Genomic DNA, 27,905 nt, shown 5'->3' on the forward strand with positions numbered 1-27,905 from the left:
GGTTTACATGGTGAAACAATCTTGGACACCAGAATGACTAAGAAAGTTCATTTTTGAATAATAATGAACATTTAGATCTGGAGGAAAGGTTGTAACCCAGAGAAAGACCCAAAAGCTGACATTTTCAAAGTTAGGTGTCCAACTCCCATGAAATTTCAAGTTAGGTGCCGAACTTATTAGTTTAGGCTCCTCTGAAAATCCTGGTGTAAATTCTCAAGAGTTTAGTGATGGTGAAGAATAAATAAAATTTCTTCTTCTCCTGGATACTAGTATTATGTTTTGAAGCCATATTATCAAACTGGGTCTCTGGTTTTAGGTGCCCAGTTTGACACACCCTGACCTTGACTTTCAGAGCTACCAAGTAACCACAGTTCCCATTGACTTCAAATGGAGTTGGCCTCTGAGATGCAGGCCCTAACTATCCTGCACTAAGGCCTGTTTTTATATCAGAAATAACTCATACCAGTTTTCATAACTTGGTAACTTACACTCCTTCTATACATTAGTAATCATCACCAAAGAACTGATTCTTTAGTCCCAGTGTTGCCAAAATGCACAATTTTAGCACCAGTTTTGTGATATTTGCTGTGTTTCTTAAAGCTCCAGCTCCTAGAGGCATGTGATTAGGTGACAATCTCAGCTTTCATTTAAAAAACCTTCTAGTCTTCATGGTTCCAGAGAAAAGCTTGAAAACTTGATCCAAATACTTAGAAACTCAAAACCAAGAAGGCAAATTAAAAGAACCTAAAATTTATTATAAAAAAAAACAACTGTGATTTTTAAGCCGATCTCATGATCTTCTGGGGGCCCGATTCATGTTTTGTAAATGCTTGGGGTTGCTGTATACTATAGTCCTATAATTACTGTAGCAAAATTCCTACTAAAAATAAATGGAAGATTAGCCTGTTTCTCAGGGAATTTGCAAATCAACTGATTAAAATGAAGTTGCCTCATTTAAAACCTTAAAGAGCTTTTCTCTTACTCTGTTAATTCAAACTTTGGCAGCTCCAATTTTTTCCTCATCGTCTACATTCCATTTAATTTTCTTCTTATTAATGCATCAAAGATTTCTTGCCTTTAGTGGAGTTGCTCTGCAGTAGAATCTGTCAGTTTTTAAGGAATGAATTAACACTTTAAGTACCAAATGGAAACTGACCCATCTTTTGCTCTACCAATTATGCAAAAGTACTTTAGTCATGGCTAGAAGTTCAGTTCTATAATGAAATCAGTCGTGTTGACCCTTTCTGAGGAAAGACAACCTAGAATATCACTGGGGTTTCTTCCCTCAGTTAATCCCTGTTTCCTTGAAATGGGTTTAAATATTAGATAAAGTTCAGTCCCTTATCCAGGAGAATATTGGAATATCCCAAATTTCATTTTGTAATGTGGCCCCTCCTGATTCTTTAATACCACCTAACCATTCCAATCTTCACTAATGATCAGATCATTTGAAGAAAATTTTCCCCTCAGCCTCACCAGATGCTCCTTTAACAATATCCAGGGGACCTGTAATGAGTGTACATACTTAGGAGATTTACAGACATTTACTTTAAAACCCATCCAATTTTGCTTGATGATTAAACTACAACAACGTGGCAATAGTCTGTGCTCGTACTGGCCAGGCCACCTCTGCTTAGTTTTCCACTATTTTGTCAAAAAACAGAAATAGGGAAAACAAATCACAATTTAACTAATATCCCTGCAATTCACTAATATCAAATATTTACAAGCCTTCCAGTCCTTGTCCGATAATTTGCCTGGGACTCCTGCATTCATCGATTATAAAGGTTTTGTTTAAAATGTAGCCATACTTTGAATATCCTGCTTCCAGAAAATAAGGAGTTAAAATTAAAACTACTGAGATGTTTTCTTGATGTTCTAGGATTTCATAAGCTGTCCTTGGAAAGGAACTGAAAAGCTTAGTCTTTAGTCTGTGATCCAAAGTCCCTTTCACCTTCTTGCTTCAGGCTGGTACAGAGCATGCTAATGAGATCTGGTTTATACAAGAACCCCTTAACTGTATACGTACAAAAATCTGGAAAAGCAGGTAAAATATTCCATAGAAAGTTAAAGTAATGTAAGAGCTACAACAATAGTCACACTGGCACTTCAAGAGATAGTAAAAATATATAGGGAAAAGTTTAGCAAGACAATTACTCTTAAGGAATGATAGATTAACAGGGTAGTATAATTGCTTCTTTCAAAAGGCACCTACAAAGTCACAATCCCTACTCCCATAGGGTTTCTGTGGTACCTTAACTCACCTAACAGACTCAGTACAATAACACCAGCACCAGCAAACTCCTCACAGGAATGTTCCTACTCAAAATAAACAAAACCAATTTAAAAACTAAACTTTAGCTTCCTAATGTCCGACCCAGGTGTTTACAACGTAGCCCAGGGGAAACAGCCAGTCCTTAGGAATTTTAAGTGACATAATCTAGGTTTTCCTGCCAGAAGGAGCTTTCCAGTTTGCCATGAATTCAGAACATTTGATTCTTTTCTTTGGCTCTTTTTCATTAGGTGGCAGTCACACTGGTGTTTGCTTTGCTGGTTTGGAGAGTATCCATCACAGTGTCATCACCGTGGCTTCTATACTAGTGCTCCCACTCTGTGCCTAGTCAGCCAGAGGTTCATATTCAGTGCTAGCCACCTTACAGCTATCACAGCTGAAATAAAAATAAATAATAGTTACAGTCAGTAGCTAGTGCATTACGTTTTCAAAGTATGTCAGGGCAAAAGTTGGAAACTTTGGTCCTGATCTAAACCCCCAGATCTGAGCACAGTTTGGGTTCAAGTTTGAGAGAGAGGCAGCTGTTCAAATTGATCCTTACTGTAGATGAATTGGTTTACCCCTCTGAATGTGGCCAGCTCTGCCAAGTAGTTCCTCAAATGTCTAGCTCCCTTATCAATGTTCTGCGGGTGGGGTGGGGGAAGATGTCTGTGGCCATATGAGAAATGGCCTAGTTACCCAAATTGCTACACTTCACTGATGCTTATAAATGTTTTCAGCGGCAGATCATGCAACTCTTTCCTACTCATGGCCCCTGCTCTCAACTGGGCACCGAACACTGTCTGGAAGCAAATGTGAAGCACAAAGGAGACTGCATGACGGAATTGAACTTCTATGTCAGCAAGAGATGAGGGGCCTGTCTGCCCCAAATCAGCTTGGAACAAGGATTCATTCTTTGGCTAGACTGGGTCTTGGAGCACCTTTGGCCCAATCACGAGAGTGAGGAAAGGAAAGAAAGGGGAAAAATGAGGGAGGCAGGGAATGGAAGAGAAGGATGGGGAAAGAGAGTGTGAGAAAGTAGAAAGGGGGAGAGAGAGAGCAACAGAGGAGAAGAAGCCTGATTCAAAGCCCTGCAATCAATGGCTTCCACTGACTTCAGTAAGCTTTGGATCAGGCCCAGATAAAGAAGGGAGTTGTAACTATATTGCAGCATAAGCCCTGCGATAGCACTACTCATGTTAGCAGATGCTGGGTTTGCTAACCTAGGACTTGAGCATCTACACTACCAACATACCCAGAGAGTCAGAGTTGAAGTCCAGAAGGTACCCACAGATCATCTAGTCTGATCTGCATATCACAGGCCACCATCAGCACCAGCACACTACATGGAACAACTGAAATTGAAATTAAACCAAAGTATTCCAGCTTACAGCAACTAGACCATTATGTGCCATAGACAGAGAACAGGAGTGACCCAGGTGCACCAGACCCCCACAATGGCACGGAAATGATTAAGTGACATATACCCAGTTAATTCTGCCACATGCTGCAGAGGAAGGCGAACAACCTCCAAGGTCAGTGCCAATGTGACCTGGGAAAAATTCCTTCCTGACCCTACATGTGGTGATCAGTTAGACCCTGAGCATGGCAGCAAGAACCAAGCAACCAAGCACCTGAGAGAGAGGATACTTGATGCTACCTCAGAGCCCAGACTCTTCCCAGCTAATGTCCAGTGTCTAGTTGTGGCCCCCAGGATGCTTCAGAAAAAGGAGATTAAAAACACACCAAGAATACATGGTGTGGAGGGGAATCCCTTCCTGACCCCTGCAGGTGGCCAGCTGAAACCTGAAGCATGAGCTTAGGAACATAAGAAAAACCAGAAGTGAGCCTCCCTGCCAGCTGTTGAGCACCCTACCATCACAAGCAACCCCATTATACAATTGCACATAATTTATCCAGAAAGGAGGAGTGAAAGGACATCTAACAGAGACAGGAGTGGTTAACATGAGGGAAGAGAGAGGTGATTAGAAACAAATGTATACTACATGGACTTGGGATCTGATCCAGAATGGCAAGTCCTATTAAACCTCAAATCTGAGAGCCTTGATTCTCAAATTGATAGGCATTGCAGGTGCTCAGCACCTCTCAGGATTTCACCCCAAGGGTATGTCTACACTGCAGCTGGGTGGTATGACTCCCAGCGAGGGTAGGCAGACAAAATTGCAGTGTGAACATTGCACTAGCCTGAGCTGCCACAGCCACGTGGCTATTTTTAAGACACTAGCTCGAACAGAGCTAGCACAAGTCTGTCTGCCCACTCTGGGCATCACTCCTCCCAGCCCCAGGGTGGACACACTGTAAAAGAGAAAATGCCAACAGGAAAAATAAGTCAGAGAATAAAAGACCCAAAATAAATAAATATATTTTGCGGAGATAAAAAAAGAGAATGGATTTAGAAGGTAAAAACTTTGAAGATTCAAAGACGTATTAAAGAATCAGTTTGAAGAGAAACTGGTGTTGAAAAAGATTTAGAAAAAGGGAAGGGTAGAGAAAGAAAAAGAAAGAAAGAAAGAAAAAGAAGCCAGATCCTCAGCTGATAAGAATTAGTGGAGTTCCATTGAAGACAATGGAGAGGTGCTAATTTACACCAGTCCTGGATTTAGCCCAAGGGGTGAAGGAAAACCACCAGCCCCCTTGCCTTACTCAACCCCCCCCATAACCCACCAAGAAATATAGAGTTTAATTTTTAAAATTGGTATTTATGATTATTTAAATGAATGTGACTTTTGCCGGAATAAGGCCCTAAAGAGCAAACAAAAGCACATACACACCCACACTTTGTGCACATATAATATACATTGCCATTGTATTAGATAACTGGTATCAGACACACCCAGGGTTGGGCCGGACAATTCATTCGATATCAGATGTCCATTTCAAATATTGCTAGTCTACTTTGGGTAGGGTAATGGGCACATTGCAAGCCCCAACATCCAAAAAAGTATAAAATCAGCTATGCCCTGGAGAATTAGGGATAACAAACATACCTGTAATTGCCTCTCCTTGTCAGCATCTTGACTTCCTGAGAGAAAAAGATCTGTCTTAATTATTCAGTTAGTAAAACCCCCTCCTTCAAGCAATGTCAGCTAGACCTTTCTGCCACTTGATTCCAGTCTGAGTCCAGTCCATTGTTCAAGGATTTCCTCTCTCTTTGGTGGTGTGCAATACCCTCCTGACTGCAGATACCTGACCCCTCTAATTCCCCTAAAAGTCACCCAATTGGACTGCACTGCATCACTAATAAATAACTGAATGCTATCCTGTACATATAGTTACACTCTCATTCTTTGCCTCTTTGTCCTTCCTGGTATCAATAATAACCACCAGGTTTGGCTCCTCAGAGCCAATTGTAGAATCCAGCCCTCCATATTTTGCTACTGAAGTCTTAGCACTAAAACAGATGAATGTAACCCCTTTTCCAGATACCTCAGCCCATACCGTGTGACCACCACATTGGGATATCAGCATCTGTTAGGGCAGTCAGCTCTTAAGTTCTCCTCACTGTTTATTGTAAGGTTAGCCTTTGGTCAGAGACAAGCCAACACTCATGCCTACACACTGAAGTGCTTCATGAGTGTAAAATCCAGCCTGGACAGTGCTTTGATGGAAGACCACCAACGAACACTTAGCGGCTGTTGGAAGTGGTGCTAGTAATTCAGTAGGTGGTCATTTACCCTCTGAGTCAGTAATGAACCAGTACCCTAGCATGGTGTTAATGGACACCGCTGCAGTAGGTGGCATCTTTCACATGAGCCATAAAACTAAGGTCCTGACCACTTGTGGTCATAGATCTGAATACATTTCTTCAAGAGTAGGGTTGCTAACTCTGGTGTCCTGACCAAATTCTAACTTGAATAACTACATTCTGCCTATTTAGCTTCCCCCTGTACTTTCCGTTGCACAAACTGTTCTTCACTTTAGGTTCTAAACAGTTGTTTAGCTTTGCAGTACGCCATCAAACAATTGCCACGTTTCACCTGAGAAGTGACTGCTTTTCAGCAGTGGGTCAAGTGATCTCTGTGTATAGTCTGTAAAGTGCTTTGGGATTCTTTGAGTTGATAAATAAATTTGTTAGTCTCTAAGGTGCCACAAGTACTCCTTTTTCTTTCTATGTACATTGTATGGTATCCAATGGTTAATAGTAACGGTTTTCTTCCTTTCTTTCTATAAAACAGTAAAATGGGCCAGGTTCTCCAAAGGTGTAAAGTAGCAGAACTATGGTGAGCATCTGGCTTCGTATAATATATATGCTGTGTTTAATTCATATTCATGAGCTATATCAGCACAAATGACACTATTTGTGACCGAATAGTCCTCTCACACTAGCCTTAAACCAGATTGATGCTGGTGTTAAGTGAGAAGAGAATCAGGACTGTTGTGTTTCCACTTCTTTTGTATATAACATTTTCCAAAAAAGAAAGAGAAAAAGCCCTTAAAACAGAATTCCCAATATTTGTTTTAATTTATATTCAGAACATTATTATACATCTCAGCATCCAAACCCTTCATCTTACACGAGACCTTTAATTAAATGAAACGATACAACCCTCTTGGCACTAGAACAGAGTTTTATGTTTATAAACTAAATCTGTGTCTAGAAAAATGTTGAAACTGGGGGGTTTTATGGTGAGAGTCCACTTGCTGACATCACACAGGCAAGGTGATGATTGGCTACTGGAGGGTAAAAAGAGAGTTTATATTCCAGTAGGATGACAGTGAGCAAGCAAAACTATTAAATCTGTGTCCACTGACTTCTTTTAACTAGGCTGTACACTTCAGGACTGCAAACTGGTAAGATTTCTTATGTTTAGTTTCTTTATATGTTGTATAAATTGAGATCAACTTTTTCCACCTGTTTTTCTAATCTGTTGATTCTCTATTTCTAACTGGATTGCAAAATTATGCTTTGTATACTTTGTAAAAAAAGGTATGAATTTACAGCATGATCGTTGTGATAAAGTTGAATGAAAAAGGTAACTAAGTCGTGCCATACCTAATTATAACTTGTCAACCACTCCAATATGAGACAGAAAATGTGAACAAAAAAATTTCATGAGTGAAATATAATCAAAATCCCTACTGAACAACCTAAGAAAACAATTTTTCCTGACTCTTTTCTAACCTGTGTTTAATACAGCATGGGGAAAATTTGCAGGATGGAAGAAACAGATTTTCCCACAGCTTAAAAAAATTAATACAACTAACCTTGTTACAAACTTAAATATAGAAATGATCCCAAAAGCAGAGTTTTTAGGTATTATATTACAGACAGGTGTAATTTCCAAGTTTGGGACCAGATCCTCAGTTGGTATAAATCAACATAACTCCACTGAAGTCTACAGAGCTACACTGATGTACATCAGCTCAAACTCTGACTCCTTATGGCTCAGTGTCTTAATGAAATAAACAGTTGTGCGAGTTATGGATATTTTTGCTTTCAGGATCTGTGTTTATTACTTCTTCCACAGAGAAATCTGTAGTTCAGTGAGGAACCACGACAACCACATTAGAACCAAAGTCAGACCACTGCAAGTTCTGAAACGTCACGAACTACAGTGCAGTTGCACCCACTTGCACATGTCTGAATTTGGTTCCTAGTGTTTAGATCTCTCTGATTTACTTTTACTGGGGAGGCGGGTGGGTAGGAGTAGGAGTCTGGTAAGATTCCTAATCACCTTAGCACTAAAAGGTAATTTCCCACCAGGTCTCAGAGCCCACCCAGCTTTAGAGGACTTAGAGAGAAAATTGAATGAGAACTAGAGATGTGTTTCCTGGTCCTGTTCTATAGAACAAGGAAGAAGACACTTCTTCACTTCAAGACATAATTGGGTGGATCTGGCAGGGCTGAGGAGGTAGTAGACCTGCTAGCCACTTATCTCAAAGACAGTAAATAATGGAGTCAGCTGTTCCTCAGAAACCCTACAGCAGGCCACTATTTCCCCCTGGAGACAACTAAAAGTTAAGAGAGTGATGTCCAGAGCCTGTCAAAGTCCTGAGGTCTCAAGCAAGTTTGAGGAAAGGTGCAATAGACCATTATTCAGATCAGGTGATTCAGGGGTATAAATATCATACAAATATCAGGTGTTCTAAACATAAATATTATGTAAGCCCACATTGTGACCTATACTCTCATTGCTAATCAGCTGATTACCAGGGTTAGAGCAGTTGATTACTTGGAAGGGACACCTATGAGGAAAACCCATGTTTGGCAGCCCTGATCATGGTGACATTAGCATTCTTACTATAGCAAAACCTCAGCTTGAAGTTAGGAAAATGGTGATACAGGAAGTGCCTTCAAACATAAAAATCTACTCGAGATCATTAAAGTTTCCTTTCAGAAGGATGGAGGAATTAACCCGAAGGAACTGGCCAAACTCCAGGGTGGGTAATTACATGCTACCAATCTAAATGTTTCCTCCTGAAATTTCAACATTCTTGACTTCCTGCACTAACACGTTACTGTGTATTGTTGAATAATACAGAAAGTGACTCATTAATATTTTCATGAATTAATGTGACAAGCTTGTGCTGCATAATGTCACCCTATGAATTATTCATGAGGATTCAGACAACGGCCAGTTTATTTGTGAAAATGAGTGCAATTCCCAGAGGTTTTGTGAATTCTTATATGAAGGATTATTTGGCCAAGAACTCAAACTAGATGTACATTATTCATTGTAATTGCTCACTATTCATCACTCACTAGTCTCCTGTTTTAAAAACCAAGTTGTCCAATCAGGGAGCAGAAACATTGCCATGTGACTTAGAAACCCAGTCATGCAATGCAAATGAAGGATTAGTTTGCAAAGAAAAACACCGACTCAACATTGTTCACAAACTATTTGGTGAGTACTTGCAAAGGACAACTACATTCACAGATCAGGATTTGTTAATGAATGATCCATCAACAGAGAAAGAAGGCTAAATTAATCAGATAATTTAACTGCAATGAAGTTGACACGCTCTAGGGGCATATTTACTCGGCAGCGGGAAACGTGCCTCCCAGCCTGGGTAGACAGATTTGTACTAGCTCTGCTCTAGCTAGCATGCTAAAAATAGCAGCATGGATATTGTAGCTTGGACAGCAGCTTGGGCTAGCGGCCTGAGTCTATGCCCTCCCAACTCAAGCTTGGATGGCTAGCCCATTCCATTGCCTGAGCTCTAGATCCATGCTGCTCTTTCTGGCACACAAGTTCAAGCAGTATTAGTGCAAATCTGTCTACCTAGGCTGGGAGGCACGCCTCCAGCTGCAGTGTAGACATACCCTAAGTGACATTCAACCCCAGAAATGGCAGTATTCCATTGATGGGAGAAGTGATTCCCCTATGTTTGTCTATCTCCATACATATATATTTGGGTGTGGGTGTGGGTGTGCGTGTGCACACACTTCTGTCTGTCTGTCTAAATGTCACTGGGGTATTTCTGCATGAAAATACTGCATAAGTCATTATCCCAGGAGCTCCCTTGCTCTGCTGATGTTTCATAAATATGAAGTAAATATACTGACATTACCCTTCTTGTTACTTCCAGAAAATACAACAATGAGGACTGCACTTATCTTTATGTGCCTTTTGGGAATAGCCTGTGCTTTCTCAGTAAGTGGCTTCAACAACTGACTAACTCTTCTAGATCATTTATGAGGCGCTAGAATACCACTTGCCAGTGACTTTGCCTTGCTGGTGTTTTTAAGTAGGAGAACCATTCATTAACATAACCTTTTCCAACAGGCAAAAAGCTTCTATAGAAGAGCAAAATCAGATGACTCGGAAGAAAACGCGGTATGATATTAGCATTGTTGGATTATTTTTGTGTATTAGAATTACATTCTCTTGTTTCTTAAGCTCCAATACCAGAAACCAAAATTGATTTAGTTTTTTTACTTTTTTGCTAGGTTTTCAAGAACAGACATCGATATTATTTTTACAGATATGCCTATGCGTATCCACCACACAGAAGAATTCAGGTAAATGCAGCTTTTTAAAAGGAGTTATAAACATTGCCTGTTGCATTATGATCCACACACTTAACATAATTAGATACCTCTTGAACAAAAATAATTGCCAATTTTAGATAACTTAAAGTTATTTGGAACAATTCACATATATTTGAACTCAGCTTTGGCATAAGGAGGAATAATTCCATCAGCATCACCTGAAAGTAGAGGAGTTAAACTCATTTGCACCAGGACTGAATTTGGCCTGGGATGTTCCAAAGACAGTTAGGGATGTTAATTTATTCTTATTCAGATGGGTGAACCTAATCTGCTTCAAGATCCTGCAAATCTCTAAATTCTTTTTTGGGTCTGTGAAATTTTCTCTATATAGTTTAAAATGGAGCAAAATGAACCATTCATATTGATTTATATATATAACCGATTCAGTTTTTACAAACAAAAGCCTGTGGGTGAAATCCTTACCTCATGCAACTCAATCCTTACCTCATGCAAAAATCCCCTGGACTTCAACGGGGTCAAGATTTCACCCCAAATGTTTCTCTAGCCAAAACGAAACAATACCAGCTATGCTTTAGAGAAAGAAACCTCCAAAAGCTGAACTGGCACAAGTGTGGGTCCTATGGTGTGTGTCGGGGAGTTGGGGGTGGGCAGATTCTCAGCTAATTTAAATATTGTAGCTCAGTGGAGCTACAGAAATTCACAACGGATGATGATCTGGCCTTCTGGCTGGTGTACATGCACTGGGCCTGATTCTGATCCATCTGTAGTGGTGTAAATTAGGATTAACTCCACTGAAGTCAGCAAATTTATACTATAGTAAGTCTGGGGTAAGTGAAAGGAGAATCAGGCTCATTATATCCATTTTTTCAGCCACCCTAACTTACGCCCAGGTCTGGCCTTTGGTGTTTTGCTGCCAGAGCAAAAAATATTTTTGGCACCACCCAAATGGCCGAGTTTAAAACAAACCCCTCCCCCCCCCCAAAAATCCCAAATGGCTGCATCAACCATTCAAGCAACAGCAACAAAAAAAGAGATGAGGAATGTGGTGCCCCTGAAAGTTGCCATCCAGAGCCCCCACCCTGGCTGCCCACCCATAGGGCTGGCCCTGCTTATGTGCAGTTGACTGTGGGGTTGGCTGACATTCAGAAATAGTCTGATGTGGGAATGCCCCAGGCACACCTCTTTCTCCCTGGGAACATCCCCCAGTGTGACCCCTGAACTGGGGGCTGCTGCAGGTAACAGAGGAGAGCCAGTGAATTCCCCAGGAATTCCCCACAGTATCTTTACAGCCTTTTATGCTGTCAGAGCCAGTGGAAAGGAGCTGGAGGACAGTCATAAAAAGGGCCAGGTTTTGAAAAGGGCCTGGCACCCAGCTGCCCCCGTTGTAACACTTATGACCAGATTTACAAAGAAGAGCTCAGCACCTCAATAAGGTGGGATCTTTTGAACATCTAGCCCACGAGGTTCATGTTCCAAAGACATTTGGTGTGACTCACAGGGGCACTGACACAAAACATGTCATTTAAAAGAGACTCACTGTTACATAAGATAAAATAATTACACTCATTTTAAAGCAGTAAACAAAGGCCACTTAATTCCCAGACCTGTCCAGAACTGTGGCCAGTATAGCCGTATGGATTGCATCCTGCCTGACGGTACTGCCAAGAATATGACATCATTTACCTCAGTATGGCCTCTGGAAATGGCACAGACTGGCATGGCTCAGAGTTACAGGAAAGCAGGATGTGTAATTGCATAATTACAAATTATGCAAAGGAGACTCCACTGGAAGAAGTAATTTTGCTTACAACTGAAAAAAATAGGAGAAATGGCAGAATTTACTGTATGCTTTAAAAAAAAAGACAGCAGTTTGGAATTATTTTTCATGGACTCAATATCTGTATCTTTTGACTGGCATGCAGTTAGATGCAGAGGCACGGTCATAGATCTCCTCTGAAGCTAAAAACAGTCCTGTGTCTGGGAATGATGCCCCAGCAGCACAGTGGTTTGGTGTGTCCCTCGGGTACAAATATATTTTTGTGCGGGCCCATCTTTAGCTATCACTCACAATGTCAGAAAAGAATCCTGTGAACCCATCTCTTATCTAGTCCCTAATTATGCTGAACGCAAATGTCAACGTACAGAAGATACAAGCTCCAAGGCCAAAAAGGCTTGTGGAATTCCTGGGTTTCCCTACACCTTTCCTCTCCCCACCTCCAGAAATAATAGTCATAATAAAGCCCTGTATGGAAAGCTAATGATTTGGTTCCCAGATAATGTGAGTAGAAATGTTTACTGCCTTTATAGGAATTATTAACATATCCAGGCAAAACATTACTTATACCTTCGGTGAAAAATTGAATGATGAGAACTACATCTATTTCAAAGCACATCCATTCTCTCCAGAAATCGATGTTTACATACGTATCTCATGGTGAGCTGCAAGTTTAAATTAAAAGGAGTACTTGTGGCACCTTAGAGACAGTGAGCTGTGGCTCACGAAAGCTTATGCTCAAATAAATTGGTTAGTCTCTAAGGTGCCACAAGTACTCCTTTTCTTTTTGCGAATACAGACTAACACGGCTGCTACTCTGAAGTCTAAATTAGTTAAGGCCAGATTCTGGTACCCTTTCTGCCTGCTTAGTAACAAATGGCATAAATCAATTTAATGGCTGAGCAGCACTTTGAAAGTGTTAAGTGCTGCGTAAGTAACTGGGTGAACCAGGGCGGAAAACCACAGCGTAGCACTGAATGGTGGCAGGGGAAAGGGAAAGCTTCTGTCCCCCTATAGCTTATTGTCCGAGGCCGCTATTCTTTTCCATAAAGCTCTGTGGTTCCTGGGAAAGTCTGATGGTGGATAAGTTGTTGGAGAGGCAAGATATTTGGCAGAAGATGTTCTGTAGACAGGGAAGCAGATTTACTGTGAAAAGGAGAGGGAAAGCGCACACATACCAGCAAGGGAGCCTTTCAGTCCAGCGAGTGGGATGGCTTAGTGGGCTACACCCCACAGCTGAAGTGTTTAGTCTCCCAGGAGGACAGATTCAATCAGCTCTAGGCCAGGTTGATCCTGCCCTCCATCCTCAATGTACATACTCCGAGTCCCACAAAGTTTTCAGACAAGACCATAAAAATCTGTCTACTGTGTCAGAGCAGCAGCCGTGTTAGTCTGTATTCGCAAAAAGAAAAGGAAGACTTGTGGCATCTTAGAGACTAACCAATTTATCTGAGCATAAGCTTTCGTGAGCTGCATCCGATGAAGTGAGCTGTCGCTCACGAAAGCTTAGGCTCAAATAAATTGGTTAGTCTCTAAGGTGCCACAAGTACTCCTTTTCTTTTTGTCTACTGTGTGTGAACTTTGAAGGACCTATGAGGCCTTTTGAAAGGCTCAGGGTTTATCAGTGCACAGAATCATTGTGCAGCTCTGGTGTGCTGGCTGGTGGCTGTGCTCCCCCCAGCAGGTCAATCTCATTCAGTAAGGTGCAAGTATACAATCAGTGCTGAAAGGCATAATATAATTGGGATGAAAGGCATTGTCCACATCAGCCATTTTTTGTACAACATGCTCCCCTGAGAAGCTGGTGGAAACATCAGTATAACTGTGGTATACACACGTCTCAAGGGTCCATTGACATTACAAACCCTTCTGCACCTGACTCTCCACCACTCTCTGCATCACAAGTTTCATGTTCGCCATCATAAGGTCACCAGAATCCTTTAACTGTCTGGCTAACCTTGTAGATCAATTATCCATGTAGAATCTTTTCTGTGCTTTATATGCAATTCTCAGAAACACTCTCTCTCTCTCTCTCCCTCCCCCATTAACTGGAAGCACAGGAAAGGAAATACTCACAATTTTCCCTCTGTTTAGAGCAGTGACTCAGAAGAAGAGGGGGATGGCGACAGCTCGGAGGAGGAGGAAGAAGAAGAAGGGGTAAGTAACTTGAGTGGCCATTGTCAAAACAAACCAAGTAGCACAAAAAAAATCAAACAAAAAATGGGGATTTTTTAATAGTCTGAACTCTGTGAATGGTCATTGTCAGGATTGCTAACTACCCACAGGTTTCCATTCTGGACTGCTGCTATGTTTTTTAAGCCCTGAGTCATTTTTTTTTAAAAATGGGGGAGTAGTCTTTGAGATACAGTCCAGCCTTTCTGGTTCCAACAGTTTAGAAATGGGCAGGGCTTGATAAAATTGCAGAAACAGACCAGCTTCAGGCCTAAGAAGATGAAGTGTTAATAATGTTCAGCACTTCAATAGTGCCCTTCATCTAAGAACCTCTTTAAAAACAACATTGTGAGACAGGTAAGTATTGTTACTAGCTTTTTTACAGATGGGTAAACTGAGGCACTAACAGTGGAAAGCCCTGCTTAACTATTAGACCATAGAACTAGGTTTACTAAATTTAGATCAGGATAATAGCAAAGCAAATTGACTGTGGAGAATTATGGAACTAAACTCTTCTTTCCTTAGAGAGTCTGTGGGCCAGATCCTCAGCTGATATAAATCTGAAAAGCTCCATTGACAGTAATGTAACTTTGCTGATTCACACTAACTGAGGATCTGGCCCTATGTCCAGTTCTTTCAGCTGTATGTGTTTGTGTGGGACGTTATGTAGAGCAGCATGCAATCTTCTGCACTGTTCTTGAGTTTGGTGATTCACCAGTCCTTATTTTACCGACACAGAAGTTGTTCTCCCTGTTGGCATACCACAGAATTCTGCAACATAATCCTTAGGGGAATAAAGTGACCCAGAAACAAGAGTGGCCCCAGTGTTAACTCATAAAACAAGCCCATCAACACAGAAAAGGGAACACTAACTACAGAGAGTACTTCCATCATATAACCATGGGGTGTATTTGCAGTACTGGGAGTTAAGCATCCTCTCCTATTACTATTTACCTTCTAAATTGTGTTGTCTCCTTCAAAACTGATATAATCTTTTGTGTAAATATGTATTTTGGTGTAATGCTATTTTTGGAAATGTATAGTTTGACCTGGATAAGCAGTAATAGCTTCTTTGCTACCATTATGGTCTCTTGAGTCAATGTGTGCTTAGACACTACTGTATTTATAACACCGAATTTTTGGCTTGAATGACTGTTATGGGTTACAAAGATGCCATTATATATATATTGTGCTTACCTGGCTTTCCACACACTTATACATCAACCATTGGTGTTAATTATACAGGTACCCAGGGAAAGGAATATATTACACTCCTAAATCTACATACTGAAAATAATCGTGCAATTTCATTTGCAAATACTTAGGGTTAAATCCTGGGGCATGCTACATGGATGCATAATGCCCAACGGCAGTTGAAAAATCAATATGTCAGGTTCACGGGAGGCAATAATTATCTGAGAGCCTGGTGCATAGAGATTCTGCAACCTATGTACTGTGGAGATCTCTGCAACTCAGTACAGGGGCAATGGGGGAAGTATAAGCAAGACAGGGCACCAGTGTTTCCATACAAAGCATAAATCTACAGGATTGAAACACCACAAGCAGGAGAACAAACAGTGGACCTTACCCCCCGACTCACCTCCTTGGCATGTATTAGTAGCTGTGGCCCAGCTAACCAGATATCCTGAGTAGTTGAGACTGAGTCCACTCCTCAATCCTGTGGGGCTTTCATGTGGAGCAAGGTGTATCTTCTTTGCTCTGTTTCCATGAATTTGGCCTTTCATACATAGTCAGGAAACCAGGATTTTAAACAGAGTAACTCATTTGAAATTTATTTCCCAATTGGTATTTTTGTTGGCAGAGAAGAAGAAACTCGATCTGATGGCGAATAAATTGCCCTATCAGTTTGAGAGAAAAGAGGAAAATATATTTCAAAATACCCCCTGCAAAGAACATGCCCCTGTGTAACGTGCAAATAGCTTAAACATTTATAGACCAGCACAGCTAAGATTTTCCAAAGTGAGGAGTGATTTTTTTGGGTGCCCAATATGAGTGATTTTAAAGGGACCTGATTTTCAGAACATGCTGAGCACCCACCCCTTGAAAGTCTCTCAATTTGAGTACTCACAAACTGAGACATCCAGGACCATTAGTGTGTATGGAATATGTACGCCTATATTTAAAGATGGGTCTTACCTGGAAAGGGCTTCAACATCGTCTCTGTTCTGGTGGGCACAGTATTAATTATGTGTGCATTGCAGTTGCCATCAGGTAGGTGAGCATTTAATCTCTAACTTTGAGTTTACAGTTATTCACAAGGATAAAAATGGTATCCAAAAAAAACAGAGGCCACATTTTAAAAGGCAGAGCATTACCATGTATATTGTGTCTGTATTCATCTGTAGGCAGAATACTGTCATCTAAAAACAATCCCTCTATTATCTACCTGCCAAGACTAGGGTCAGGTTTCTGCCTTTCCTTTGCGAAGTGTTGATGACATGCAGCCAACCTGGAGAAGAGCCAGAATCTGCATCCTGAAACTGTTTAGGTGTTGGTGATATAAACAACTCTCGCAGGAAAAACCCTGACCCCTGAAAGCATAAAACCAGGTCCGGGCTGGATTAAAAAAAAACAAAAAAAAATAACCCTTTAACTTCTCCTTGAAAGTGCTTCTACTTGTAACTCTTAAATCTCCATATGAATTTCGTTTACATGACTTGAGGTTTCAGATAGTAAATTTGTGAAGTGAACCAAAGTGGCTTGAAGAAACATTGACTTTATTCTCTATTGTTTTTGTTTTTTTAAAAAGTGGTTTTCAGGCTAAGACAATTCTGTGGCAGGCTTTAGCCTTAAAGGCAGTGGAAAGAAAGATAATTTATAATGAAGAGGCAGAACCTCAGCAATGGCTATATAAACAGCATAACTATGATAATTATTTTATTGGGCACATGACAAGTTCTGATACCTATCCGCACAGACAACCACACCATGCAATTTGGTGGCTCTTTCAAGAGAGTAGAAAATAACTTACGTTTTAACTGGCACTAAATTAACCCAAGATTTTCGGTTTACCTTCCTTGATTCCTCTTTAGATACTGAGCAGTTTGTGTTGAAGGTGATCACATTAGACTGTTCCTCTCTTTAGTATCTTACTACTGGTCATGTAAACAAGGCAGTCCTCAGAAGACAGGGGGAAAGTCTATGGAATTTTTACAAATTCTAACACTAGCAATTGGCTGTGTGCAAAAATAAGAAAGAAAAATTGAGCCAGGCTTGCCAGAGGAACAAGAGGAATTACTAAAAGAACCAGCACAAGCACCATGTACAGGTATCTATCTACAATTTGAGAAATAGGTTTCTCTCTTCCCCAATCTGAGCCTTGAGAACAGGTGAAGCTAGCCATCAGTAGCCTCAGAAGTCAAATGTCCCTCCCATTCAATTGAGCACTAAAACTATATACTCAGCTCTTCAGTCCACTTCCCAGGGAAGCCAGGGACTTCACTTCCACCCCAAGGATAGGATCCATCACCAGACCTTTCATATTTTTTTTCCTCCCCAGCCCTCTTGGTATCCAGAATAGATCAATACACGGCTGTTTTATTGTGATGTGTTAGAGATAGAAAACAAACCTTAAAAGTCAGTCTGGCAGAAGTGGGCCTCCTATATCATTTTTATTTGTTGATTACAATTTTTCACTCTTCCCTCTCTGCTGCTTTGCAATTGTGTCTCTATATTTTTTCCAGCCTCCCCAACAATCTGATCCACTTTGCACTCTATTTCTTCAGTGGTGTTTTTTCATCTGCTTCCTTTTCCAGAGATACTCCAAAGCAGAAAGCAAACCCATTGATATCTGAGTTCAAATCAAAACTTTCAAACCCACTATGTCTGGGTGCATTTGAAGCAAAACGAGTTCATCCATCCCTACTTCAAAGCTTAATTTGGTTCTTTCAAATGATATACTTTGTTAAACAGAGACCAAAACAAAACCATTCAGCTTCAGTCCCTGATGTGTAATTACAAAGGAAGGATGGACCCGTTTTGGTTTTCATTGAAGTCTCAAAGCAAAAATTCCTGGGAAAATACAAAACCCAAAGTAGTCCCAGTTTTCTGAACAGGTCTTTGGGATGTTGTGTGATTGTGAATGGGACTTTAGTGGTCAGTTCGAGGATAGCTATATTAAGATATGGTCTGCACTGGGAAAAAAGTTGGACAAACCTCAGCTCTAGAAACACAAAACCAAAAGTGGTCCCAGTTGTCCAATGTTAAAGTAGCATATTTAAATACACACAAACCCAGAGTCTTACTTGAACTGCTCATTATGTAATTACAATTACTACATGCGCTATAGCTGTAACTGCTTGAACATTAGGGTTGCAAATGCATGTGCTTTTTTGCTCGAGCAACTACCTGCATATATGCAGATTTAACAGTTTAGCCATAGAGCTTACATTTTACCATAGAGACAGTGGGGCTGGATCAATTTTTATAGTGGGGGTGCTGAGAGCCATTTAACCAAACTGTAAACCCTGTATATAATGGAAACCATTTCAAGTCAGGGGGCGTGTCAGCACCCCCAGCACCCCTAGTTCCAGCACCTATGCATAGAGATACAAAATTTTACATGCAACTGTGACTACTAAATGGCCAGTTGTGTATTATATGTGCATAATACTAATGTATATCAATAATCATGGTAGCTGAACACACCAACTCAGGCTTCTAGAAAAAATGTGCCCCTTAAGGTGAAATTATCAACACATCCTCTACCTCATTACTAAGTGTGTGCTTGTAATTTTGTTCACACAATCATTTCGTCTTGCAGATAATGGGATATTCATGCAGCCTGTTTGTTTAGATTTGCAGATGACTGTGCACACTCAATTTTGAGGTTGCTTTTGAAAACAGAAGTCTAAAATTATTTGTTCTCGAACTCCACAGCCAAGACACAAATTCAGGATTCTTTGTTCTCCCTGCAAGGATTGGCATCGCAAGCTCCTAAGAAAGAATGCTTTCCTTCAGTATTTAAGGCAGACAGAGCAAGGACAGAAGGGAAAGACAATTCCCTCTATTGAAATGTTTACTGCTCACATGATGAGATTATTTTTACATCTCTGTCGAAACTAAAACAGCCTCTGTGACCAGTGTCATGTAATATCTCAGCAGGAGCAGTCAAATGAAGGAAACAATGGAGAGAATGAAGGTGAAGAAACTACTACTGAGACTCCCACTGGAAAGAAGGCTGTAGGCAAGAAAGGCCTTGGTAACGGAATAACCAAAATCCCTAAGAAGGTAATATTTGCAGCCCTCCAGTAAGTTTATAAATACAATGAAGCCAGTACAAAAGGCTGCCACCCGCCCCACCTCCTGGCCCAATAGACTGGCTCAAGGAATCCCAAAATACATTGAGCTTGATTCTCTGCTCACCCATTTTACACCGGTGTAACTCAATGGACTCCTGATTTACTCTGGAGAACAGGCACACTAAATACAGTTCAGCTCCTTTATTACATGGTTCCCATTGTTAAACCTCAATTTGTGTCATAACCATTAATAGTAGTATTTATGTTTCCAAGAGTTCCTACAGGTCTAGACCAGGTAAGGGCCCTCACTATGGTAGGCACCATACAAAACACATATATAGTGACAGCTTACAATTTGAAGGCAGGCTTTACAGTGCCTTAATGTCTTTCTGTTCCCTCAAACCAGGGGGAAATACCAGTGCTATAAAATACAGTATGTTTTCAATGCTTCTTAGTCTGGAGCACGTTCCGCTTTTTGGCATGGGCTTAGGAGCCAGTGGATGATATTTCTCGCTATATCTGCTGGGAGGTAAACATGCTGAAAGGAGTCTCTGTCTGCAGCCATGTATTACCAGCTCCTCAGCTTGTGTAAGTCAGTTGAGTCACCATGTGCCTTTCAGACGGGCACAATGCTTTTTGCATGTTCCCAATTGCACTGGGAGTAATTTATTGCACCATTTTGAAAGCTCTGTCATATTGCTGCCCAGTGGGCCAGCCACTGTGGGTGGGTGTGGGTAGAGAGCCATACCGCTGCTTACTTCCCTGCCATTTCCCCCTAGAGTGTGGGAAGCTTTTGGAATGCAGTCCCTGCACCACCCCCGCCCCCAAGGGACTGAGTTGCAACTAACCATCCCTTATATGGGCCATGCAAGAAGCCGGGAGGGAATCTTTCCTTCCTTCTACCCATCTGTGGTCCATTAGGGCAAGACACACTTCGCCTGAAGTTCTCAGAGCTCAGGATCTGGCCCCATGTTAAAAGTTTTCGAATGACTGCGTCTTTCTCTTGTCTATTTATCCCTTTGTAAATCCAAACCCTTTTGCCATATGTGACACAGGAGCAAGACAGCCAAAGTCCTGAGAATGCTGAAACGGGTGAAAGCTCTAAGAAGGGGGGGGGATGCAAAGCTCCCGGAAAAGGCGGGAAGAGCGAAGGCTCTGAAGGCGAAGAGGACAGCGATGAAAATGAGGAGGAGGAAAATGAAGAAGAGGAGGAAGAAACTGAAAAAGTGGACGAGAACGGCACCGGCGGTAACGGCACGAGCACCAATGGTACAGATACAGAGAATGGGAATGGTGGCAATGGAGAGGCTGAAGAGGAGGAGGAGGAAGAGAATGAAACCGAAGCCACAACCATCGTCATCACCACCCCGACAGATCCGGGGCGAGGTGACACCACGCCAACTGAGGATGAGGGTGTTTATGACACCACCACCCCTGGGGATCTGTGGGGTTATGAAAATGGAGAAACCACCACCCCGGTCTATGAAAATGGCTACGAAAGCCAAACAGATTATAACGACGGCCGGGAGAATGGGTATCCCCGAGGGGACAGCTACAGAACATACGAGGATGAATATGGCTACTACAAGGGGCATGGGTATGATGTATACGGCCATGATTACTATTACAATCAATGAACAGCAAGACCGTGATTGATATTGTTAATGCTCATACTCTGCATGGCAATTGTTTTCAATGTTCTCAGGAAGGTGCAGCAAAATGTAACTCGATGCCGGTAAAAAAGGGGAAGGGGGGGATCCACCTTTAATGAGTGGCATTACTGCTAACTACTAAAATGTGCTCTTTGTTAAAGACATGCTTTTGGACATTATATATGCTCCTGAGGTTTGTAGATTTTTAATCCTGGTGCTGAGGAATATTGTATGTCAGGTGGAATTATCCAGTGAGTTTTGTTGTATCCTATATATTTGCAGTGTGTCTATCCATTGTTTATATTAAAGTCAAAATGAATTTTAAAGCAACCAAAATGACCAACATGTTGTAATGAAGAAGAAACAACTTTTTAATTATCTGCCCAGAATACCACGTCACTTGCTAGTTTTCCACGAATGGGAGCAAATGCTCAGCTGGTGTAAATCTGCATAGCTGCACTGGAGGCAAAGGAGCTACATAGGTTTTTACCAGCTGAGGATCTGCCTCGCTGTGTTTTGAGACTGACTTATTCCTATCTGACCCCATGCCAAAATGCACACAAGACACCCTGGCAAGAGGAAATGATTGATTAAAAATAGAAAAACTTCTCTAGTCTAACCTCAGAATAAATGAAGGGCCCTCTTTTAGGGAATACTTTATCAACAGATTCACAGTTTTCCTGCTGGCATTATAATAAGATATGGCACTGACCTGGTGCAACTGAGATGAACCTGTAAAATTTGGAGTCAGTGAAAATCTTACATTATCTTTCATTGCTACTTTAAATGACCATACATCAAGGCCATATCATATCAATAAGCAACCAGTGGGCTAAATTCTTCTTTATGTTATGCTGATGCAAATCCAGAATAACCCTCTTGTCTTTAATAGTTACTCCAGATTTACATACCGGTGTAGTAAAGAAAAGAGTTTGACCGTAAAATCATAACTGCATCCTGACAGTCTCTGTGTGATAAGGATGGTACTGTGGTTAAGGCAAAGAAAGGACTTTTGGCTAAGGCACATAGGACCTTCTTACGAGGTTCAGGGTGCAATCCAGACCAGTAAAGGTTTGCGTCACCACTTGCCCCTGCAATATGGGCGCTCTACAACACTTCGCTGCCGTAGCTGCCAGCCAGGGACGCTCACAACCAACCTACAAGCCTGAAGTGCCTTTGTGCTGGACAGCCCTGGTTCAGCAGCTCTGACCCTAGCAGCCTGTCTACAGCCCCACTCTGTACCCCATCCTGTTAGCCTGATAGTTTTGTTTGCCTAATATGTGAAAATGGACTTTCATTGTCTTTCTCCGAACACGAGGCTGGTCAGAGAATCGAATACATAGTCCTTTGTCTAGGGCAAACCTGTTACCAACACCTCCTGACATGCCTGCTTTAAACACACTTAAGTCATAATTCCAGCATATATCCATCACTCTTAATGTACACGTGGTACATACCCCACACCAGAACGTTAGTGATCAGTGACAGGTTTCAGAGTGGTAGCCGTGTTAGTCTGTATCAGCAAAAACAACGAGGAGTCCTTGTGGCACCGTAGAGACTAACAAATTTATCTGGGCATAAATCAGTGAGTTATTAGTTTTCAGATGATACCTTTCAAGGCATATTTTGTACAAAGATTACCACAATAGTGAATAGGCTGTGAATACAGGAGTGTCCAGGGTCACTCCCCTCCCTTACAAAGTTTTAGGAGAGTTAGCCACTGGCTGACTTAGAGGCAGCAGGTCAGAGCCCTCTTTCCTGGACGGAGCATCTGCCATCACACTTTATTTCCCCTTTTAATAGAAGAAACCTGTTTTGTCACCCTTGTGTACAGTCTCCAGGACATATTCCCAGAGAGTGTCCATAATTTCACCGACTGAGTTGTTACAAACATTTCACAGTGACATTAATGATCAGCATGTGAGGTGTAATGAGTATGTCAGGCCTGACAAGAGTTGCTGACACAGTAGTGAACTACCAATGAGCCTTTGTGACACAGTTCTGATTTTCAAAAACCATGTGTCCCAACGGCACGCTCAACTTCTGCAGTTTTGCACACAGATACATCGTTCACACCCAAGTGAATCATAGAATATCAGGGTTGGAAGGGACCTCAGGAGGTCATCTAGTCCAACCCCCTGCTCAAAGCAGGACCAATCCCCAATTTTTGCCCCAGATCCTTAAATGGCCTCCTCAAGGATTGAGCTCACAACCCTGGGTTTAGCAGGCCAACACTCAAACCACTGAGCTATCCCTCCCCCCCACTGAGCTATCCCTCCCCCCAAGAACTAGAAGTGGCTAGTTCTTTGTTTAACTTTGCAATTTTGAAAAACCAGGAAAGCCCAGGAGGATGTGAATAAGCCTGGTAGGGTTGGGGTTACTCCAAAGGGCTGAGTGAAGGGGAGAGGCAAACATAAGCAACCCAGTGGTTGACAGTGATCAGGCAGCTTCTGTGCCATGACCACTGCTTTTCTTGCTGACCAATATTGTGTCATCGTTACTTTGGGCTCCCCAGTCACTATTTGTTATATTTGCACTGTAACCTCTTCAGGCAGAGACCATCTTTTGATTCTGTGTTTGCACAGTGTCTAGCATATTGGTGCCCTGATCCATGACTCAGGGTCCTAGGTATTATTACAATAAAATCCAACAACCAACCAACCAAAAGGCAGAGAAAGGAAGTGAGATGCATAGCTGTGAATGGAGAGAAGAAAAAGGAAGTTAGGAGCGATATTAAAGAGAGTCTGTAAGGAAGGTCAGAGATCATTATTTTGAGTTTACATTAGATATGGATGAACTCTCTCTTTCATCCCAGACCATCTTTGAAGACACGGAGCAGTTACAATGTTGCCATTCAGTGTTGTCCATGGCTTGTTCCTCCACTGAGCCCAACTTGGTCATAGAATCATAGGACTGGAAGGGACCTCGAGAGAGAGGTCATCTAGTCCAGTCCCCTGCGCTCATGGCAGGATTAAGAATTATCTAGACTATCCCTGACAGGCGTTTGTCTAACCTGCTCTTAAAAATCCCCAATGATGGAGATTTCACAATCTGCCTAGGCAATTCACTCCAGTGCTTAACCACTCTGACAGTTAGGAAGTTTTTCCTAATGTCCAGCCTAAAACACCCTTGATGCAATTTAAATCCATTGCTTCTTGTCCTATCCTCAAGGGTTAAGAAGAACAATGTTTCTCCCTCCTCCTTGTAACAACCTTTTATGCACCTGAAAACTGTTATGTCCCCTCTCAAATCTTCTCTTTTCCAGACTAAACAAACCCAATTTTCTCAATCTTCCCTCATAGGTCATGTTTTCTAGACCTTTAATCATTTTTGTTGCTCTTCTCTGGACTTTCTCCAATTTGTCCACATCTTTCCTAAAATGTGGCTCCCAGAACTGGACACAATACATCAGTTGAGGCCTAACCAGCATGGAGCAGAACAGAAGAATTACTTCTTGTATCTTGCTTATAACACTCCTGCTAATACATCCCACAGTGATGTTCGCTTTTTTTTGCAACAGTTTTACACTGTTGACTCATATTTAGCTTGTGATCCACTATGATCCCCCAGATCCCTTTCTGCAGTACTCCTTCCTAGGCAGTCATTTCCCATTTTGCATGTGTGCAACTGATTGTTCCTTCCTAAATGGAGTATTTTGCATTTGTCCTAATTGAATTTCATCCTATTTACTTCAGACCATTTCTCCAGTTTGTCCAGATCATTTTGAATTTTAATCCTATCCTCCAAAGCACTTGCAACCCCTCCCATCTTAGTATCATTCTCAAACTTTATACGTGTCCTCTTTATGCCATTAACTAAATCACTGATGACGATATTGAACAGAACCGGACCCAGAACTGATCCCTGTCGGACCCCACTTATTATGCCCTTCCAGCATGATTGGAACCACTGATAACTACTCTGTGGGAATGGTTTTCCAACCAGTTTTGCACCCACCTTATAAGTAGCTCCATCTAGGTTGCATTTCCCTAGTTTGTTTATGAGAAGATCATGCGAGACAGTATCTGAAGCTTTACTAAAGTCAAGATATAAGATTACTAAAGTCAAGTCATGTACCCACATACGATGTCCTGCCATCTAGTCAGTGGTTGTCTCTAGGTCTGACTGACCTTGGTTGCATTTGCATTATTTTCTTTGGCATTCTATCACCTGTCTTCTGCGGCGCTCACACCACTGTAAACTTTTTGATTGTAACCAATCCCATACCTTGACTTCACATTTTGAGACCTATCAGCAGGTTTTAATGCTTTTAATGTGTGCCTTGTTGAGTCTACCTTGTGCTGTGAGATGCACAATCTGGTTATTGGCAATGCTTGGTTTCCTCAGAAAGACATGCAGAAGGTTACCTGGAACTCATTAGGTGGCCAAACCAAAAACCAAAACAGAGCACATTATCAGTAAGATGTACAGACGGTCATTGTTGGATGTCAGAATTTATACAAGTGCCGAGTGTGGTAGTGATCATGAACTACAAATGGAAAGATTAACTTAAAGATGAATAAAAAGATGGGTGCAAATGGAACTAGATTTGCTCGTGATAAATTAAAGATTAGGTCTGTGAAAGCGGCATACAAGGTGATGCTTGGAAAGTATTTCAGGCCATTCATTTGTGCTAATGAAGAAGTCTCATTACAGATCAGACGGGGAATATTCAAAGCAGTGATACAAAACACAGTGATACTGGAAGGCATAAGCAAACAGGGAAAAGTTGGAAAAGCAACAAAACAAGAACGTTACAGGAACAGTGCAAACAAGCCAAGACCTCTGGAAAAGTGGAAGAAGTAAAAGCATCCTGCAAAGTAGTGAAGAAATCACCAATATTGGGACAAGCATAAATTTTGGAAAGAAGAGGCTCAACAACTAGAGGAGGAATCAAGAAAACAAAACATGAAAACAATATACAAAAAAGGTTAAGTTGTATGGATGAACTATATGTAATAAAAAAACTAAATGACACAAAATTCTTGCTTTTTGTTACAAATTTGACAATGAGAAGTTTTGTGAAACATTGTGCAAAGGTTTGAACATTTTTGTTTACAAGCAAAACATGGCCATTTTTCACTGATAATGACCCAATTTTCAAGCAAACATAGGTCTTTTTCCAAGCTAAAAGGGGCAAAAATGAGCCTGCTTATCAAATAAACAGAGCAGCTGCATCAAAAAGATATATAAATATATGCTTTTAACATACTTTCATTGTGAAAATAGCCATTTTGCCCAAATAGCAGATAAAGCAAAATTGGAGGAGAGGTGAAATCACTGGGCATGGAGAGCATTTTTCAGATGAAAACAAAATGTTAACTTTTGCACAACTTCATCTATCTTATATATAGTGTTTTTGTCTGAGGAGCTAAAAGGGCTGAAGAGGTGATTAAAACACCCCTCTAAAGTAGGTGGATATTAGATACATTTTACAGATGGGGAAAGTGAGGCCTCGTATGTAAAGTGATATCACCAATATCAAACATTGCATGCTCATAGCAGCGCTGTAAATAGATTAGAATGGAGGCCTGACCCACAGTCTTCTGCTCTGGCCACTTGACAACACTCCCTTGTCTTTAACTTAATTCCCTTCCATGTATCTTCTGTGGTAAACATGCTGAAAGTTGCCACCAGCCTCTTATTAATCACATAAGTGGAAGCACAAGTCCTAAAATCTATTCTAATTATTGAACAGTTTAAACTTCAAAATAGATATTTATATACTGTGCTTTCTGTTTATTCAGCTAGACGGAACATTTGATAGCTGCCTTTTACCACAAAAACATTTTTAGAGTAAAATTACCCCCCATAGTTATCTGTGGGCACTTCTAGTTCTGACAAATTGTTTGCTGGTGCTAAGGTAGCAAGAGCTGATTGGCTACTGGAAATTATAACAAACTTTACATTTCAGCAAAGTGCACAAAGCCTACAAAGTCGGCTGAAGAAATCTTGCAGTCTGAAGATAAAAAGGTAATTTCTCTTGCCCTATTGCCTTTTAACATTTAATTTTTCCCCTAGTAGATTTGCTCCATCTTTCTCTGCAAGCACAAATCTATTGATTAGTGAAATGAAGCTGATAAACTGTAGCTGAATTTAGTCTAGGCAGTGCATAATTTGCTTAATGCATGCCAAATAGAATAGAATATATAGAAATGTCTGTATACAAGTGATAAAGTATGGTTTTTCTGCAGGTGTTTTTTATATAAGCATTAACGTAACAAGAATAATTCATGGACTACACCTGTGTAATCCACCAATGACCAAGCAGGACAAAGGGAATATGCTAACAAGCATTAATAAACAAATTATTTGAGTTTATTTACATATATCACAGACACATGGCACCTTGCTTTTATTAGTTTTGGTCCAGCAACTAGCAGAACTCAGAAGAGATTATATTAGTGAAAGCTTTTTACAATAGATTAATTTAGAATGATAATGAAGCACATGCTAAATTAATTACTTCAGTTATGATTGTATTTCTTTCCTTACGCATGTTAATGTACTCATTTGTTTACAACATTCCCCAGAACCTCTTTCATAAAAACTGATCTTTAACAAGGAGTGTATAACAATACTTAAAATAACTTTGTCAGACACAAAACTATATCACTATAACACTGAGCTGACATATACATGTACTACACATTGTAAGACACACACCCACACATCATATTACTTTGTTCTTAAACAACAACAATCCCTGCCATTATAGGCTTCTCTGAGAGAGACAGAGCCACTACAGGGTCAGGTACCAAAGGTCAGAGCACACAAGGGACACCTAGGTAAGTTAATC

General features: G+C 41.0%; 1 protein-coding gene and 1 long non-coding RNA gene across 2 annotated transcripts in view; one reads left to right on the top strand and one right to left on the bottom strand.

The window, feature by feature from the left end:
- The window catches only part of LOC122465440, a 65,410-nt gene that overhangs the window by 27,678 nt on the left and 9,827 nt on the right, over positions 1–27,905 (bottom strand). Inside the window, exons 2-3 of the long non-coding RNA XR_006290304.1 lie at positions 15,794–16,052; positions 5,281–5,315 (exon numbers count right to left, since the gene is read on the bottom strand). This is a non-coding gene — a long non-coding RNA (uncharacterized LOC122465440). The remainder of the gene's footprint in view (positions 1–5,280; positions 5,316–15,793; positions 16,053–27,905) is intronic.
- LOC102934578 (integrin binding sialoprotein) lies at positions 7,004–21,447 on the top strand. Its single transcript, XM_037896425.2, has 7 exons — positions 7,004–7,084; positions 9,824–9,888; positions 10,021–10,071; positions 10,185–10,256; positions 14,116–14,178; positions 19,315–19,443; positions 20,510–21,447. The coding sequence occupies exons 2-7, from the start codon at positions 9,835–9,837 to the stop codon at positions 21,089–21,091; spliced, it is 951 nt and encodes a 316-aa protein (XP_037752353.1). The 5' UTR covers positions 7,004–7,084; positions 9,824–9,834; the 3' UTR covers positions 21,092–21,447.

This window comes from Chelonia mydas, chromosome 4 (assembly GCF_015237465.2).
Source record: "Chelonia mydas isolate rCheMyd1 chromosome 4, rCheMyd1.pri.v2, whole genome shotgun sequence".
Lineage (NCBI taxonomy): Eukaryota > Metazoa > Chordata > Testudines > Cheloniidae > Chelonia > Chelonia mydas.